The sequence below is a fragment of the Morone saxatilis genome, unplaced genomic scaffold, assembly GCF_004916995.1.
Source record: "Morone saxatilis isolate NCDOM2014 unplaced genomic scaffold, NCSU_SB_2.0 Contig16, whole genome shotgun sequence".
Taxonomy (NCBI): domain Eukaryota; kingdom Metazoa; phylum Chordata; class Actinopteri; family Moronidae; genus Morone; species Morone saxatilis.
The window spans coordinates 2974398-2986890 of NW_023339718.1; the positions used below are offsets into that span (position 1 = coordinate 2974398).

General features: G+C 41.8%; 3 protein-coding genes across 3 annotated transcripts in view; 2 read left to right on the forward strand and 1 right to left on the reverse strand.

The window, feature by feature from the left end:
- pold2 (polymerase (DNA directed), delta 2, regulatory subunit) overlaps positions 1 to 723 on the reverse strand; it is a 5006-nt gene extending 4283 nt beyond the window's left edge. Inside the window, exons 1-2 of the mRNA XM_035658080.1 lie at positions 578 to 723; positions 223 to 455 (exon numbers count right to left, since the gene is read on the reverse strand). Of these exons, the coding sequence (XP_035513973.1) occupies positions 223 to 448 (226 nt within the window). The 5' untranslated portion in view covers positions 449 to 455; positions 578 to 723. The remainder of the gene's footprint in view (positions 1 to 222; positions 456 to 577) is intronic.
- A 252-nt stretch (positions 724 to 975) lies between these two features.
- On the forward strand, positions 976 to 2769 carry nono (non-POU domain containing, octamer-binding). Its single transcript, XM_035658987.1, has one exon. It carries the CDS (start codon positions 1129 to 1131, stop codon positions 2452 to 2454), a length of 1326 nt encoding a protein of 441 aa, XP_035514880.1. The 5' UTR covers positions 976 to 1128; the 3' UTR covers positions 2455 to 2769.
- Positions 2770 to 7576: 4807 nt separating this feature from the next.
- npc1l1 (NPC1-like 1) overlaps positions 7577 to 12493 on the forward strand; it is an 11645-nt gene continuing 6728 nt past the window's right edge. The window contains exons 1-8 of the mRNA XM_035657738.1: positions 7577 to 7741; positions 9065 to 9226; positions 9490 to 10395; positions 10495 to 10788; positions 10886 to 11109; positions 11206 to 11306; positions 11405 to 11577; positions 11662 to 11790. Coding sequence (XP_035513631.1) covers positions 7700 to 7741; positions 9065 to 9226; positions 9490 to 10395; positions 10495 to 10788; positions 10886 to 11109; positions 11206 to 11306; positions 11405 to 11577; positions 11662 to 11790 — 2031 coding nt within the window. The 5' untranslated portion in view covers positions 7577 to 7699. The remainder of the gene's footprint in view (positions 7742 to 9064; positions 9227 to 9489; positions 10396 to 10494; positions 10789 to 10885; positions 11110 to 11205; positions 11307 to 11404; positions 11578 to 11661; positions 11791 to 12493) is intronic.

A 12493-nucleotide genomic window follows, 5' to 3' on the forward strand; every position in this document is an offset into this window, starting at 1 on the left:
TGTATATAATACAAATAAAAAAAACGCAATATAAAGATATTAAACAAAGATAAATATATAAAACTCCTGATTACTCTCTGACAGCAACAACAACTGATTGGTTGCATGTACAGCTCTGACCTGTTGTCTTTTCCTCTTTCTCTCTTTGTATATTTCTCTTCACTTCACTTTCATTTCATCTGATTTGCAGTGTTTTTAGTGAAAACCATGTCCTCAGCTCACCCCACTTCTGCTCGGCTCTCTCCGACAGTAAAGGCCTCATCTGCATGAGTCGTGCTGCGTAGATATGAGCATACTGGCGACTGAAGCTCCTCTCCCCGACCTTGTAGCGCTCGGAGCAGGGACTGTAGACCAGGGACAGCCTCTCAAACACCGGCCCCTGGTGCTCGGAGGCTGGGCGGCTGAGCAGAGAGGAGCCGTGCTTCTGGGCGCTCAGGTCCGAGAACATGACGGTCCTGAAATGAAAGCAGAGACATGTGTTTACAAGAGCCACACTCAATGACAGCTACTGAGGCTCCTCAAAACACGCCGATTTCTTTCGAGAATTGCGTTCATGAACCGGATTTGACGAGTTTACTTTGAACGAGGGGGAGTCGACCTTCAGCTGGTACCCGTCTCAAGTCAGATATTGAGTTATTCTTGCAGATATCGCTGATTTTACTCGTCGTCCGCGAGCAAAACAGAGGCAATTCCCGCGAAATCACCCGCTCAACATCACGGCGGGCGCGTACTCTCGCGAGAAGACGAGCGAGAACAAGAAATAAAATATATTAAAAAAAATAAAAGCGTTCACAAAAAAAAATAACCTTCATCACATTTAGAGACAAGACACATAATAATATAAGATTTTATTTAAATAATAAAAAATAAAAAAACCCCGACACAGTTTTTTTTTTTTTTTTTTTTTAAATTTTAATTTCTCGCACCGTCGCACAGATTCCACGTCATCGATTTATATACACAAGTCGCGCCGAGATGAGGTCACAATAGCGTCGCGGCAGCCTCGCCATTTTTCGCAGCTCTTTGTGCGCCACTGCCCGCTCAGAGTTTGCGTCCCCCCTCTCTCTCTCTCTCTCTCTCTCTCTCTCTCCCTCACTCTCATATCTAAAAAAATCCCGCTGCAAAAAGATGCAGGGAAACCGAGGCTCCCAGCAGAACCACGGGCCGAACCGTCCGGGAGAGCAGAAGAAGGGAGGGACGAACACCAATGGGCAGCAGCCCGAGTCCGGCGAGCACACCAACCCCAATGAGGCCTTAACCCTGGACCTGCAGAGCTTCAGGAAGCCCGGGGAGAAGACCTTCACCCAGCGCAGCAGGCTGTTTGTGGGGAACCTCCCGACCGGAGTCACCGAGGAGGATCTGGAGAAGCTGTTCGCCAAGTACGGCAAGGCCAATGAGATCTTCATCAACAAGGAGAGGGGCTTCGGCTTCATCCGGCTGGAGACCAGGATCATAGCAGAGATCGCCAGAGCCGAGCTGGATGATACTCCCTTCAGAGGCAGGCCAATACGGGTGAGGTTTGCGACCCACGGTGCTGCTTTGACCGTGAAGAACCTGCCAGACTTTGTGTCCAACGAGCTCCTGGAGGAGGCCTTCGCCGTCTTCGGGCAGATCGAGAGAGCCGTGGTCATAGTGGATGACCGAGGGAGGCCCACGGGGAAGGGGATAGTGGAGTACACCTCAAAGCCGGCTGCGAGGAAGGCTTTGGATAAGTGCGGCGACGGTGCCTATCTTCTCACGGCCTTCCCTCGACCCATCACCGTGGAGCCCATGGAGCAGTACGACGAAGAGGAGGGCCTGTCGGAGAAGCTCATCAACAAGAACCAGCAGTATCACAAAGAGCGCGAGCAGCCGCCGCGGTTCGCCCAGCCGGGCTCCTTCGAGTACGAGTACGCCATGCGCTGGAAGGCCCTGATGGAGATGGAGAAGCAGCAGTACGACATGGTGGACCACAACATGAAGGAGGCCCAGGAGAAGCTGGAGGCCGAGATGGAGGCGGCCAGGCACGAGCACCAGGTGATGCTGATGAGGCAGGACCTGCTGAGGCGGCAGGAGGAGCTGCGGAGGATGGAGGAGCTCCACAGTCAGGAGGTGCAGAAGAGGAAACAGGCCGAGATCCGGCAGGAGGAGGAACGCCGGAGGAGCAACGAGGAGATGAGGCTCCGCAACGAGGAGATGCTGAAGCGGCAGCAGCAGGAGGGCTTCAGGGGCAACTTCCCTGAAAACAGGGAGCAAGACATGAGGATGCACATGGGCAACCACGGGATGCCCATGAACAGGAACTCGCTGGGCGGCAGTTCTGGTGCCGCCGGTACTCCCGGCATGGCTGCTGAGAACGCTCCGATGATGCCGGGGCCGGGGAACAACAATATGCCCGGAGGAGGCCAGGGCGGCTTCCCCAGGGGCCTCCCGGGGCCCGGAGACTATGGACCTAACAAGCAACGCAGATTTTGAATCACACGTCTATTTTTTTCTCTCCCTCTCTCCCTCTCTCCCTCTTTTTCATACTCACTGTGTTTTAAAGTTCAGGTAGTGAATGTTACTTTTTGAACTTTAAAAAACTGCATGTTTTTTTTTTTGTTTTTCTTTCTTTTTATTTGTACTTTTGAGTTATATTTTTTTAGTACTAAAATGTCATAACTCTTCAGATGAGCCATGTGTTTTACTTTATTTTTCAACTTTAATGTATTTTTCATAGGGATAGAAGATGTTTTTGTCCTGGGTATGTTGACTTTTCTGGAATAAATTCATGATTCCCTAAGAATTTTATTTTTGTTTGACATTTTAAGGTTTCTCGGTGTCTTTTCCAAAAGCAGGAAAATGTACCTCCGCCTCAGCATGTTGAGTTTCTATTCACAGTACTGACCGAAGCAAGTCGGGCTGCACTATATAGTAAAAACATCATATAACCGTTGTGATGTGATGCACTATTACTACTTGAATTATAATTTTTGCATCAGAAATTTTTTAATTTTTCACTGAAAAAAACGTTAAAGTCATCAAGATGAAGAATATTTGTCAGTTATGTACTAAAAAAAAAATCATCCTATTACGTTTTAGTTAAAAATGGCAGCTTCTGCATATTGTGCAGCTCTAAAATCAAGACAGGTTTTTTTATTGACATCATGAAGCACACATAGGGCGTGTCTCCATCAGGGTCCCGATTTCAGTGAGTAATCACTGCTGCCAGAGTATTGATTTATTGTACACTGGTAGCTGATGAATCAATGACCTGAAACACAGTTCAAAGGCTGCGTAATGTCCAGTGAGTCGGGGGAGAATATGGTGCGAAAAGTCACGAAAGAGCAGCTCAGACTAACAAACTGTAGCTGCAGCTAATAGAGTTAATTGATCAGTGTGAGTAGAGAAAGTTAACGAGTCTGTGTTGACAGTAGTATTGAGGGTTTTTTATTGTCTTTTATTGTTTATTGGGTTAGGGTGTTTCTGCTATGATACATTTGTGCAAAAGTCGCTTGATGTCTCATTTATATCATGTTATAACATTTAATGGCAGGAAAAGCACAGGTGTTACTCATATTAACAATAGCTCCATTTAGAAGATGTACCACTGTTTTTAAAGCAATGAGTACAAAGTGCTTTACTTACACGCCCAAAAACAGCAGCATTGAATAAAATGAAGGGCAATATGTGAGGTAAACGGACAACAAAACACAACCAACAATCAGATACCAAGAGATTAAAAGATTAAAAATTAAAAAACGAAGTGGCTGCTCCAAAGTACAGCTGCCCGAATAGAGAAAGTCCCCTTCAGTCTGGAGACGAAGGAACTAAAGGGGCCATTCCTTACTGCTGACTGATACCCAGTGGAACAGAGCCGTAATCAATAGTTATAAATTACACCTGTGCTTTCCCTGCCATAGCAACACAAAGTGTGTGTTGTTAAAAACGTCTGTAATGCTCAGTTTGGTTGTTTTATTGGCTTCCTCGACAAGTCAACTACCCACCTTACTGGACGTCTCATGAGTCATCCAGCATCCAGCCAGAGAGGAGCCTGAGAGAGTCGGTGAGCAGTGAGTGAGGAATGGAGCCCAGTCTGAAGTGACACTGAGGGTTGTGACACCTGCATACCTGCACAGTGACAACAGCCACAGCATATATGAACAGTGTCCTCAAAATGTCACTAAGCACTGACGGATGCGACAAAGGGAAAAGAGGGGTGGGGGGGTTTCTATTTTACGTCCACAGTAGGTTTTTTTAATGTTTGTGCAGGTTTAAAAATGCATAAAAATAGTATAAAGTGCAGGGAGAGGCTGAAACCCTAATGTTAAAAGTTTTTAAAAAACAGAATCAACATAAAGAAAAAAGTATCACTAGATTAAAAGTGATGGGAAATTAATATAAAAATATACGACGATAACAGCAACAGCAATAATACTAATATCAATATTTAATAAGCAAGGAGGATGAATCTTATACACCAGAGAAATTACACTGTTTCAGCTCCTAGAGCTGGTTTCAGTACCGCTCCGTGTCTGTAAGCAGCAGTCTGTAATATGCTTTATACAGTGTTTGAGTTTCATGAAGAAACCCCTCAAACTCCAGATGAAACCCAAACAGAAACACAGTGCAGAGAAAGTATGGTTGGTAAACACGGACTGAAACTGTTCAGGCTTGCATAAGTTGTGCATGTGCCAGACCAGACTCAGTGTTGTTGTGGAGGAGGATCAGCAGGTTCATGAGTCTGATTTAGTGTCACTTTGGTCGAACAACCACTGAGTACAAATCATCTTAAAGATTAAAGTCAGGGACGTGACAGTGATACATTAGGGGATTAAACCAAGGACCTTATAATTGAGAGAGAATCTGATGGTGATTGCAGATATATTTGAGGATCCTCCTATCGCCATCATGCAAAGCTTTTATAATCCTCTGAGCTGATAGCCAAGAGCTTTCTGAGGAAACTACCCTTAACCTGTATCGGAGTCCAGAAAGCCAAGATAATCAGCTCTTTCTACCATCCAGATGGCACAATAAGACCATAAATAATGACTGATAAGGACTCCATCATAAAGAGGGAAAAGTGTGTGTTATCTGAAAGTGAGATCTGCATGGTCTTTTTCAACACTCTGTGCCGTGGAGGAGAGATGGCAAGAGGTTTTCTGCAGCTCTCTCTGTGTAAGATTTTTCTTTTTATATATCGATATTGAGACTTTTCAACCCAAGAAAAGCACAAATATTTTAGAAGTTTAGTTTGTCACCAATTATTCCTCATTTTAACATTCTGCACATGATTAATTAGATATTCATAATATTTGAAACATGCATGATTATATAAACGTGATACATGTCAGTTTAAATAGATCAGACAATGCAGTGTTGCATTGTTTGTAACTTCAATTTTTACTTGTAAATAGTAGGCCTATAATTGATATTATATTCACCCTTTATGCAATTTGACATAAGGAAAATGCTAAGCCGTATCAGGGCACGTAACATGAAACTGAGCATGTTTCTGTGTCCTTATCAGTATAAATTATGACATACAAATATGCAATGCAAATACATTTTAAATAACAAATAAAAATTAAACAGTAGGTGCTACAAACCTAAAAAAATGTCCTGTTTTAAAACACACTGAAAACAAGGCAAACAAACTGTAAATATGCATTTCCATTTAAAACCTTATTCTAACAATTTCATCTGTCAGATAAGTATTTTTTAACAATAAAAAAAGAAAACTGTACTTCAGGACTTGAGTAAGTATAAAAACTTTCATCCATATTTAATTTATTTAAGGCTCACAGCATTAACCTCCTTTGCTCCCCATTTGAAACACTTGGTAGCTGCTGTTATTAATAAATAATTAATGTTGAAATAATTCAACAAGTGTTTAAGTTATCAAATTATATTTGTTGATTTATTTTAATTCTCAATCCACTTTGATTCAATTTTAAAAGAACAGTGGGAAACACGTACAATACAATCAGATACAACATCTCACATAACAGAACAAAAAAATAAAAGCATTCAAAAATAGCATTAATCAATATTTCTACACTCTCAACAGAAATCTAATATCAAGATAAATATAAAGGAAGTATTTGTATAGTATAAATACCACCTTTGTGAAAAAGCATCTTTAAAATGTTACAATTCTGTTGAGGCTGTCAGAAAATTATTGATTAAATGCCATAATAATTTTAGTTTATGCATGTTGTGCATTAATCAGGTGTTTCTGCTCGTGTGTTTAATTTCAGGTGAGCAATTCTACATAAAAAGTGCAAAAAACATTACATAAATATTACATTTTATTTGTGAATCTTATTTTATTTAATAGTTCTCCATAAAAATTTGTTTTTGTACAAAAACAATAGTTATACAGAATATATGAGCTTTGTAGTCAAGCATTACTGACCAAAGTCCAAAATATAGCAGCACACATTCACATCCATCCTTTGTATTTTTGTATTTACATACAAATGCTTATTCATTGTTTTACTATAAAAAATAAAATCTATGGCACTCAGGTTAAACAAAGACGATAAAACAGACCGGGATTAAAATAGTTAAGAGATAAATAAGAATAGAAATGTATTTATTCACAGAAGAGCAACGTCAAACACTATAAATATAGGAAGTTAGGTACTTTTCAGGTGAAAGTAACCTGATAATTTTCGATCAATAGATTCTAATGCTGATAAATCACCTGATTTTACCCATTGATTTGAATACACTGCAGAGTGAGGCAGTTTTTGGTGCGCTGGCCAAGTTACAAAATTCAACAGGTTGTCGTGAATTATCAGCAAAGAACAAAGAACATCACCATATCTGCCCCATTTCTTCTTTTTAACCATCTCTGTTTATCACAAATAGAAATGCTTGTGCACCTTCGCCCTGATAGCGCCGATTTGACAGTTTTATCTTAGCTGTGACCTTGACATGTGATAACTTTAATTACAAAACTGAGATTCGAGTGAAGGATGCCATCTAGGAAGTGATTAGTCTAGTTGTCTTGGCATGGCAGCCTGCTGAAGTCTTCAGGCCTGACACTGGGTTTGATGTAAGACTAATTAAACTGACTAAAACAACATTTTGTTGTGTCAGGGACATTATAGCACGCTCTCTGCACCGTAGATCAGATACTCTGGACACAGCTGATGGTCTAAAGGTCATTTTGAGGCGTAGTGTGCTGTACTTTGCATGTTTGTGGCATGCACAGCCTTAACAACAATAAAAGAAATCCTGTATGCTATATCCTATATAGATTGAGCTGATTCAGGTCAACCAATGTCTTTATAATTATATATATTGTCTTAAATCAGTTACAAGACTCAGTATGACTCAGGTGAAGGACTGGGTGCGGTTTGTTGTTTTGGATTCTCCTGCAGTTTCTCTCCCGGCTGCTTTGGATCTCCTCAGCAACCCTATCGAAATTGTCCTCATGTTAATTATCAGACAGAGAAATTGATCATCCACGGCTGTGATTGGCCAGCCAACACATCAGACCAGATAAGAATACTGACATCACAAGAGTGGGTGACGTTGGACATGAAGTTTCTCCTTCCCCAACCCCTAACAATGTTAGTCAGACAGACATACGATAGGAGAGGACAACTGGCACGCCACAGAGCACCTCTCACTGTCTTTCTTTGTCTAATGTATCTTCCAATAGGGCGGCTGTGATTATTATACACTCCATTTGACTGTACCTGAAGCCCCCGACTCTCTCTCAGGAATCATGGTCCGTGTCGCAGCCCTGATCACTTTTTTGGCTTGTGTGGTAAGTTGGTCTGGTTTTTCTTTGTTTTAAGGAACCTGTAGCTGATAGTTTTTTAATGCTGTACTAGAATATAAACATTTTCTTTTAGTCAACAGCATAAAAACCTCACATTGATTTACCCTGAAGTATTAAAAACGTTATAGCTCTTTACTAGGGATATGATCTGTGCCCAGGATTGAACAGTAGAAGAATACATGCAATTGCTTTTGAAACTTAAATACAAAATACATGTAATCACTTACAAGGGAGGATAATGTTGTAATGAAACTGTAATTACACATGCAAATATTAGTGATATCAGAAGGACCAATGTTGAATTTGTGTGGGCAGTAAAAAGCGCCATAAATCAGTCAGAGGGAAAAAAATTGCTTCGTCACAAGGTTAGAGAAGTGTTTATGCAGGCAGGAAATTCCCAGTAAATCACAGATAAATGTCAGATTACTCTTCTGTGGTTCAAAGTTCAACCATATGGAAGATGTAAAATACCTAAATAAAAACAAATGTTGATTTGTGTTCATTTAGGCATTTAAAATTCTATTTATATCAAGTAATCTGATGTAAACTGTTTGTAATCTTTAAAAAATAACATTTTAAAAGTAACATTCTTTACTGTTTAACATATTTTGTGACTTTCATCTAGACTAATGTCTGTTTTCTAGGTAAAAGTTGCAGGGTCCAGTGTGAAAATAAGAGAATCTAAAGTAAATTAGTAAAGTAAATCAGCCCTAGTCATACCTTCAAAATAAAAAAAGGACATGATCCAGGAGTCTACATTGTTTTAACTAAGTTTGAGTTAATGTTAATTATAGATCACACTAGAACAAAATACTTTCATAAAGAAGTGGAAGAAAATTCAATCATAGAAATTAAAATTAGTTATGCTAACATTAAAACAACAACACAGGGCTTTAGAAAGCTTTTAAAAATGGCCGGGGAAGGTCTACTTGTATAGTAATATAGTTAATTATTTTAATTAATTTTAGATTGTGGTTGTAATCAGCCTTGAACTGAACATACGCAACATTTTGGAACTTGCACATTTTCCATTTTATTGTCTTGTAACTTGCAAGGTGGCATTAAGTAGCTGACAGAGCAGGACACAGTGCAGTAATTAAGCCATTATGACACTGTTTTATGAGTTAATACTGTGATATAATGTCTATAGAAAAAGCTACAAAAATGTACTAATCAAAATGACACACTAATATAACGTATAAAGAGTCAAGAGTTGAAATGTCTTTAAGTTCTTCCTCTCTTCTAAAAGTGTACACTTACAGTAACCTAACCTTATGTGGTTTCAACTACAATTCTGTCTTCATGCAGGTGCTGTCAGAGGCCCAACACGAGCCAGGCTTCTGCACTTTCTATCAGGAGTGTGGTCGTAACCCGTTGCTGAATAGCACCCTCCTTCCTCCTACCGTCCCCTGTTTGGACTACAGTCGCGCCCGTCATCTCAGAGGAGAGCACTACAGGAAACTCAAAGAGGTGAAGAGTGTTTGAGTGAAGCATTAATTGGGATAAAGCTTAATGCTTCTTTGTTTATTCTTAAGAATAAAGAGTACAGATATTTTTCACAGCAGCCATTTTGACATGAAATAGTAGGATAAAGGCAATAGCAGCTTTCTGACTCTGACATTGGTAACACCTGAGTCTACCCTACTATTTTATGTCAAAATGCTCTGAAAAAGGTCTATTTGCTTTTGTTTTTGTGTGTTAGTTTATAAAAACAGTGCCTGTTCTTGCTTCAGGTGTGTCCTATGTTGGATAAAGGAGAGAACAACACGTACGCCTGCTGCTCCATTAAGCAGCTGTCATCCCTAGAAATGAGCCTGACCCTTTCCAAGGCCGTGCTGATCCGCTGCCCTTCCTGCGCCGAGAACTTTGCCCACCTGCACTGCATCAACACCTGCAGCCCCAACCAGAGCCAGACGGTAAATGTCACAAAGGTCATGAACGTCACCAGCCTGGGCAAGACGAAGTTGGCTGTAGTAGGTTACCAGGCATTCCTCAGCACCACCTTCGCAGACGCCTCCTTCCAGTCTTGTAAAAACGTTAGGATCCCAGCCACAGGGGGCTTCGCCATCGCCACCATGTGTGGCCGGTATGGCGCCAAGCTCTGCAACCCCCAGCGCTGGTATGACTTCCAGGGAGACTCCAGTAACGGCCTGGCTCCACTGGACATCGACTTCCAGCTGATAAAGGAGGGACACACTGAGGGACTACCAGAGGGGGTGATTCCCTACAATGGACGTGCACTGATGTGTAACGAGACCACGCCATCCGGAGGTCAGTTCTGCTCATGCCAGGACTGCCAAGAGTCGTGCCCGAAGATGCCACCTCCTCCACAGCCCCCCAGCCCCTTCACGCTGCTGGGGACTGATGGCTTCCTTGTAGCCTCTATTATCTTACTCTGTTTGCTGATATTGGCCTTCCTCTTATACGTTTCCGTCACTTGCTGGTTTCGGAAAAGGAAGGATGAGGAGAAAGGAAAGAGAATAGGGAAAGGCAAAGACCAGAACAGTAATGATGTGACTCAGCGGGACATTGATCCATCAGAGGTGACATGTACTGACAAGAACACCCTGGTTGCTCAAGATTTCCTGAGCTTACAGTTTCAACGTTGGGGAACCCTCATGGCTACATACCCACTCACGGTAAGTTTCCCCAAAGTATTTCTAATATTTCATAAACACACTGTGGCTGTAAGAAAAGAAAAAGTTGTCTCAGTTGTTAATATTTTATCTTTCTTCAAGGTGCTCCTGCTGTCGGCTATAGTCGTGGCTGTTTTCTCTGCTGGCCTCAAGTCCATCGAGCTCACCACTGACCCAGTGGAGCTGTGGTCTGCTCCCAACAGCCGTGCCCGTCAGGAGAAAGACTTCCATGACTCACACTTTGACCCCTTCTTCAGGACGAACCAGCTGATCTTGACAGCGCCGGGCAGAAAAGGCCACATTTACAACTCTTTGCTGTTTGGCCCACAGAACTTTAGCGGGCTTGTATCCAAAGACCTCGTCATTGAGCTGCTGCAGCTCCAGAAACAGATACAGGTAAAGAGCCCATAATCAAAGTTTGACTAATGACAATGTCTGCAAAAGCTCAGCATAAGATTTTGACTCACTGATGCTTTTTCTATGACATTTTTAGAACATTGAGTTCTGGTCAGATGATCTGAACCGCACAGCAAGTCTAAAGGATGTGTGTTTCGCACCGTTGAACCCATCCAACCCCTCACTGACGGACTGCGCAGTCAACAGCTTGCCACAATACTTCCAGAACAGCCTGGACAACATTAACGCTAAAGTGAACATGACAGAGTTGGGTGTGACCAAAGAGGTGGACTGGAGAGACCACTTAATCTACTGCCTCAAGTAAAGATTCATCAAAAGGAAAATCAAATCAAACAGTGATTAATTTGCAAGAACTTTAACATAACCTTCCCTTCTCTTCTTCCGTCTCTTCTCAAGCTCTCCCCTGTCCTTCAAAGACATCACCGATTTAGGAATGAGCTGCATGGCTGATTACGGAGCTCCAGTCTTCTCCTTTCTGGCTGTGGGAGGCTATGAGAGTGAGTGACTTTCCACAACATCTTTTACACATGAAATACCTGTACGATAAACACAAAAAGGTGACTCAACTGAACATTGCATGTCTTGTTTTTCCCAGATGATGACTTCACCAATGCTGAGGCTTTCATCCTGACCTTCTCCCTCAACAACTACGCCCGCAACAGCACCAAGTTTAAAGTGGCTATGCAGTGGGAGACAGAGTTTCTCAAAATTGTCCAGGAGTACCAGAAAAACCCTGCCTGCAACTTCACCTTTGCGTACATGGCAGAGGTACAGTAAAATCTGCTTTTTTCAAGGGATTGTGTTGTCCCCTCACTATTTTAACTCTTAAGCCGTCTCCCCATCTGTCTACAGAGGTCTCTAGAAGATGAAATAAATCGGACAACAGCCGAGGATATCCCCATCTTCATGATCAGCTATGCTGTAATCTTCGTTTACATTGCTGTGGCACTGGGAGAGTACTCTTCATGGAAACGCATACTGGTAAGACTTCAGAGAGTAATGTCTACCTTCATTCTAATGCAGCGCCAGCACATTACTCAGGGTCAGTCCACCACTTTGGTCCAGACTTGGTCAACAAATATTAAATGGATTGCCATTCATTCAGCTCCCCAGAGGTTGAATCTTACTCACTTTCCCCTGACAGGGTCCAAAATTCACTTTTTCATCTGCCAATGGAAGGCAAACTGAGAAAAATTACCATCCAAAATCTGCATTATGTGTTCTGATTAAACAAATACCTCATGTTGTTGAGCCTTTCTAAACCTTTCAAACTTCAAACTGTATTTTAGTAGAGGCTCCTGCATCGTTCAGCCACCTCACAAAAAGCCAACCACCATGACTTTTCTCTTCACTTTCATGTTTTCCGGGAATACGCAGCCATGTCTCTAAAAACAACATAATGCAGACATTTCCCACAGCAAAAACAGAACAGAAATTGCATAGAAAGCACTAAATAGTGGTAAGCTGGTTTGATTTGATTCTCTGAAGTCACGATAGGTGTGGTGGACAGTGATGGTCACATTATTTTCAGCCGGTACAAATAAATAACACAGCGATGTAAACTTGGCCCTACGCTGTGATTCCAAATTATTTACCAGCATTTGACGGTTGGTGGCTGTTAATTTTTTGTTTATTTTTTTTGGGGGGCTTTTTTTAAATTGCCTTTATGATAGAGACAGCTGAA

Bases quoted from the DNA above. Each gene is read 5' to 3' on its own strand.
- nono (XM_035658987.1), top strand. From the start codon at position 1,129: ATGCAGGGAAACCGAGGCTCCCAGCAGAACCACGGGCCGAACCGTCCG.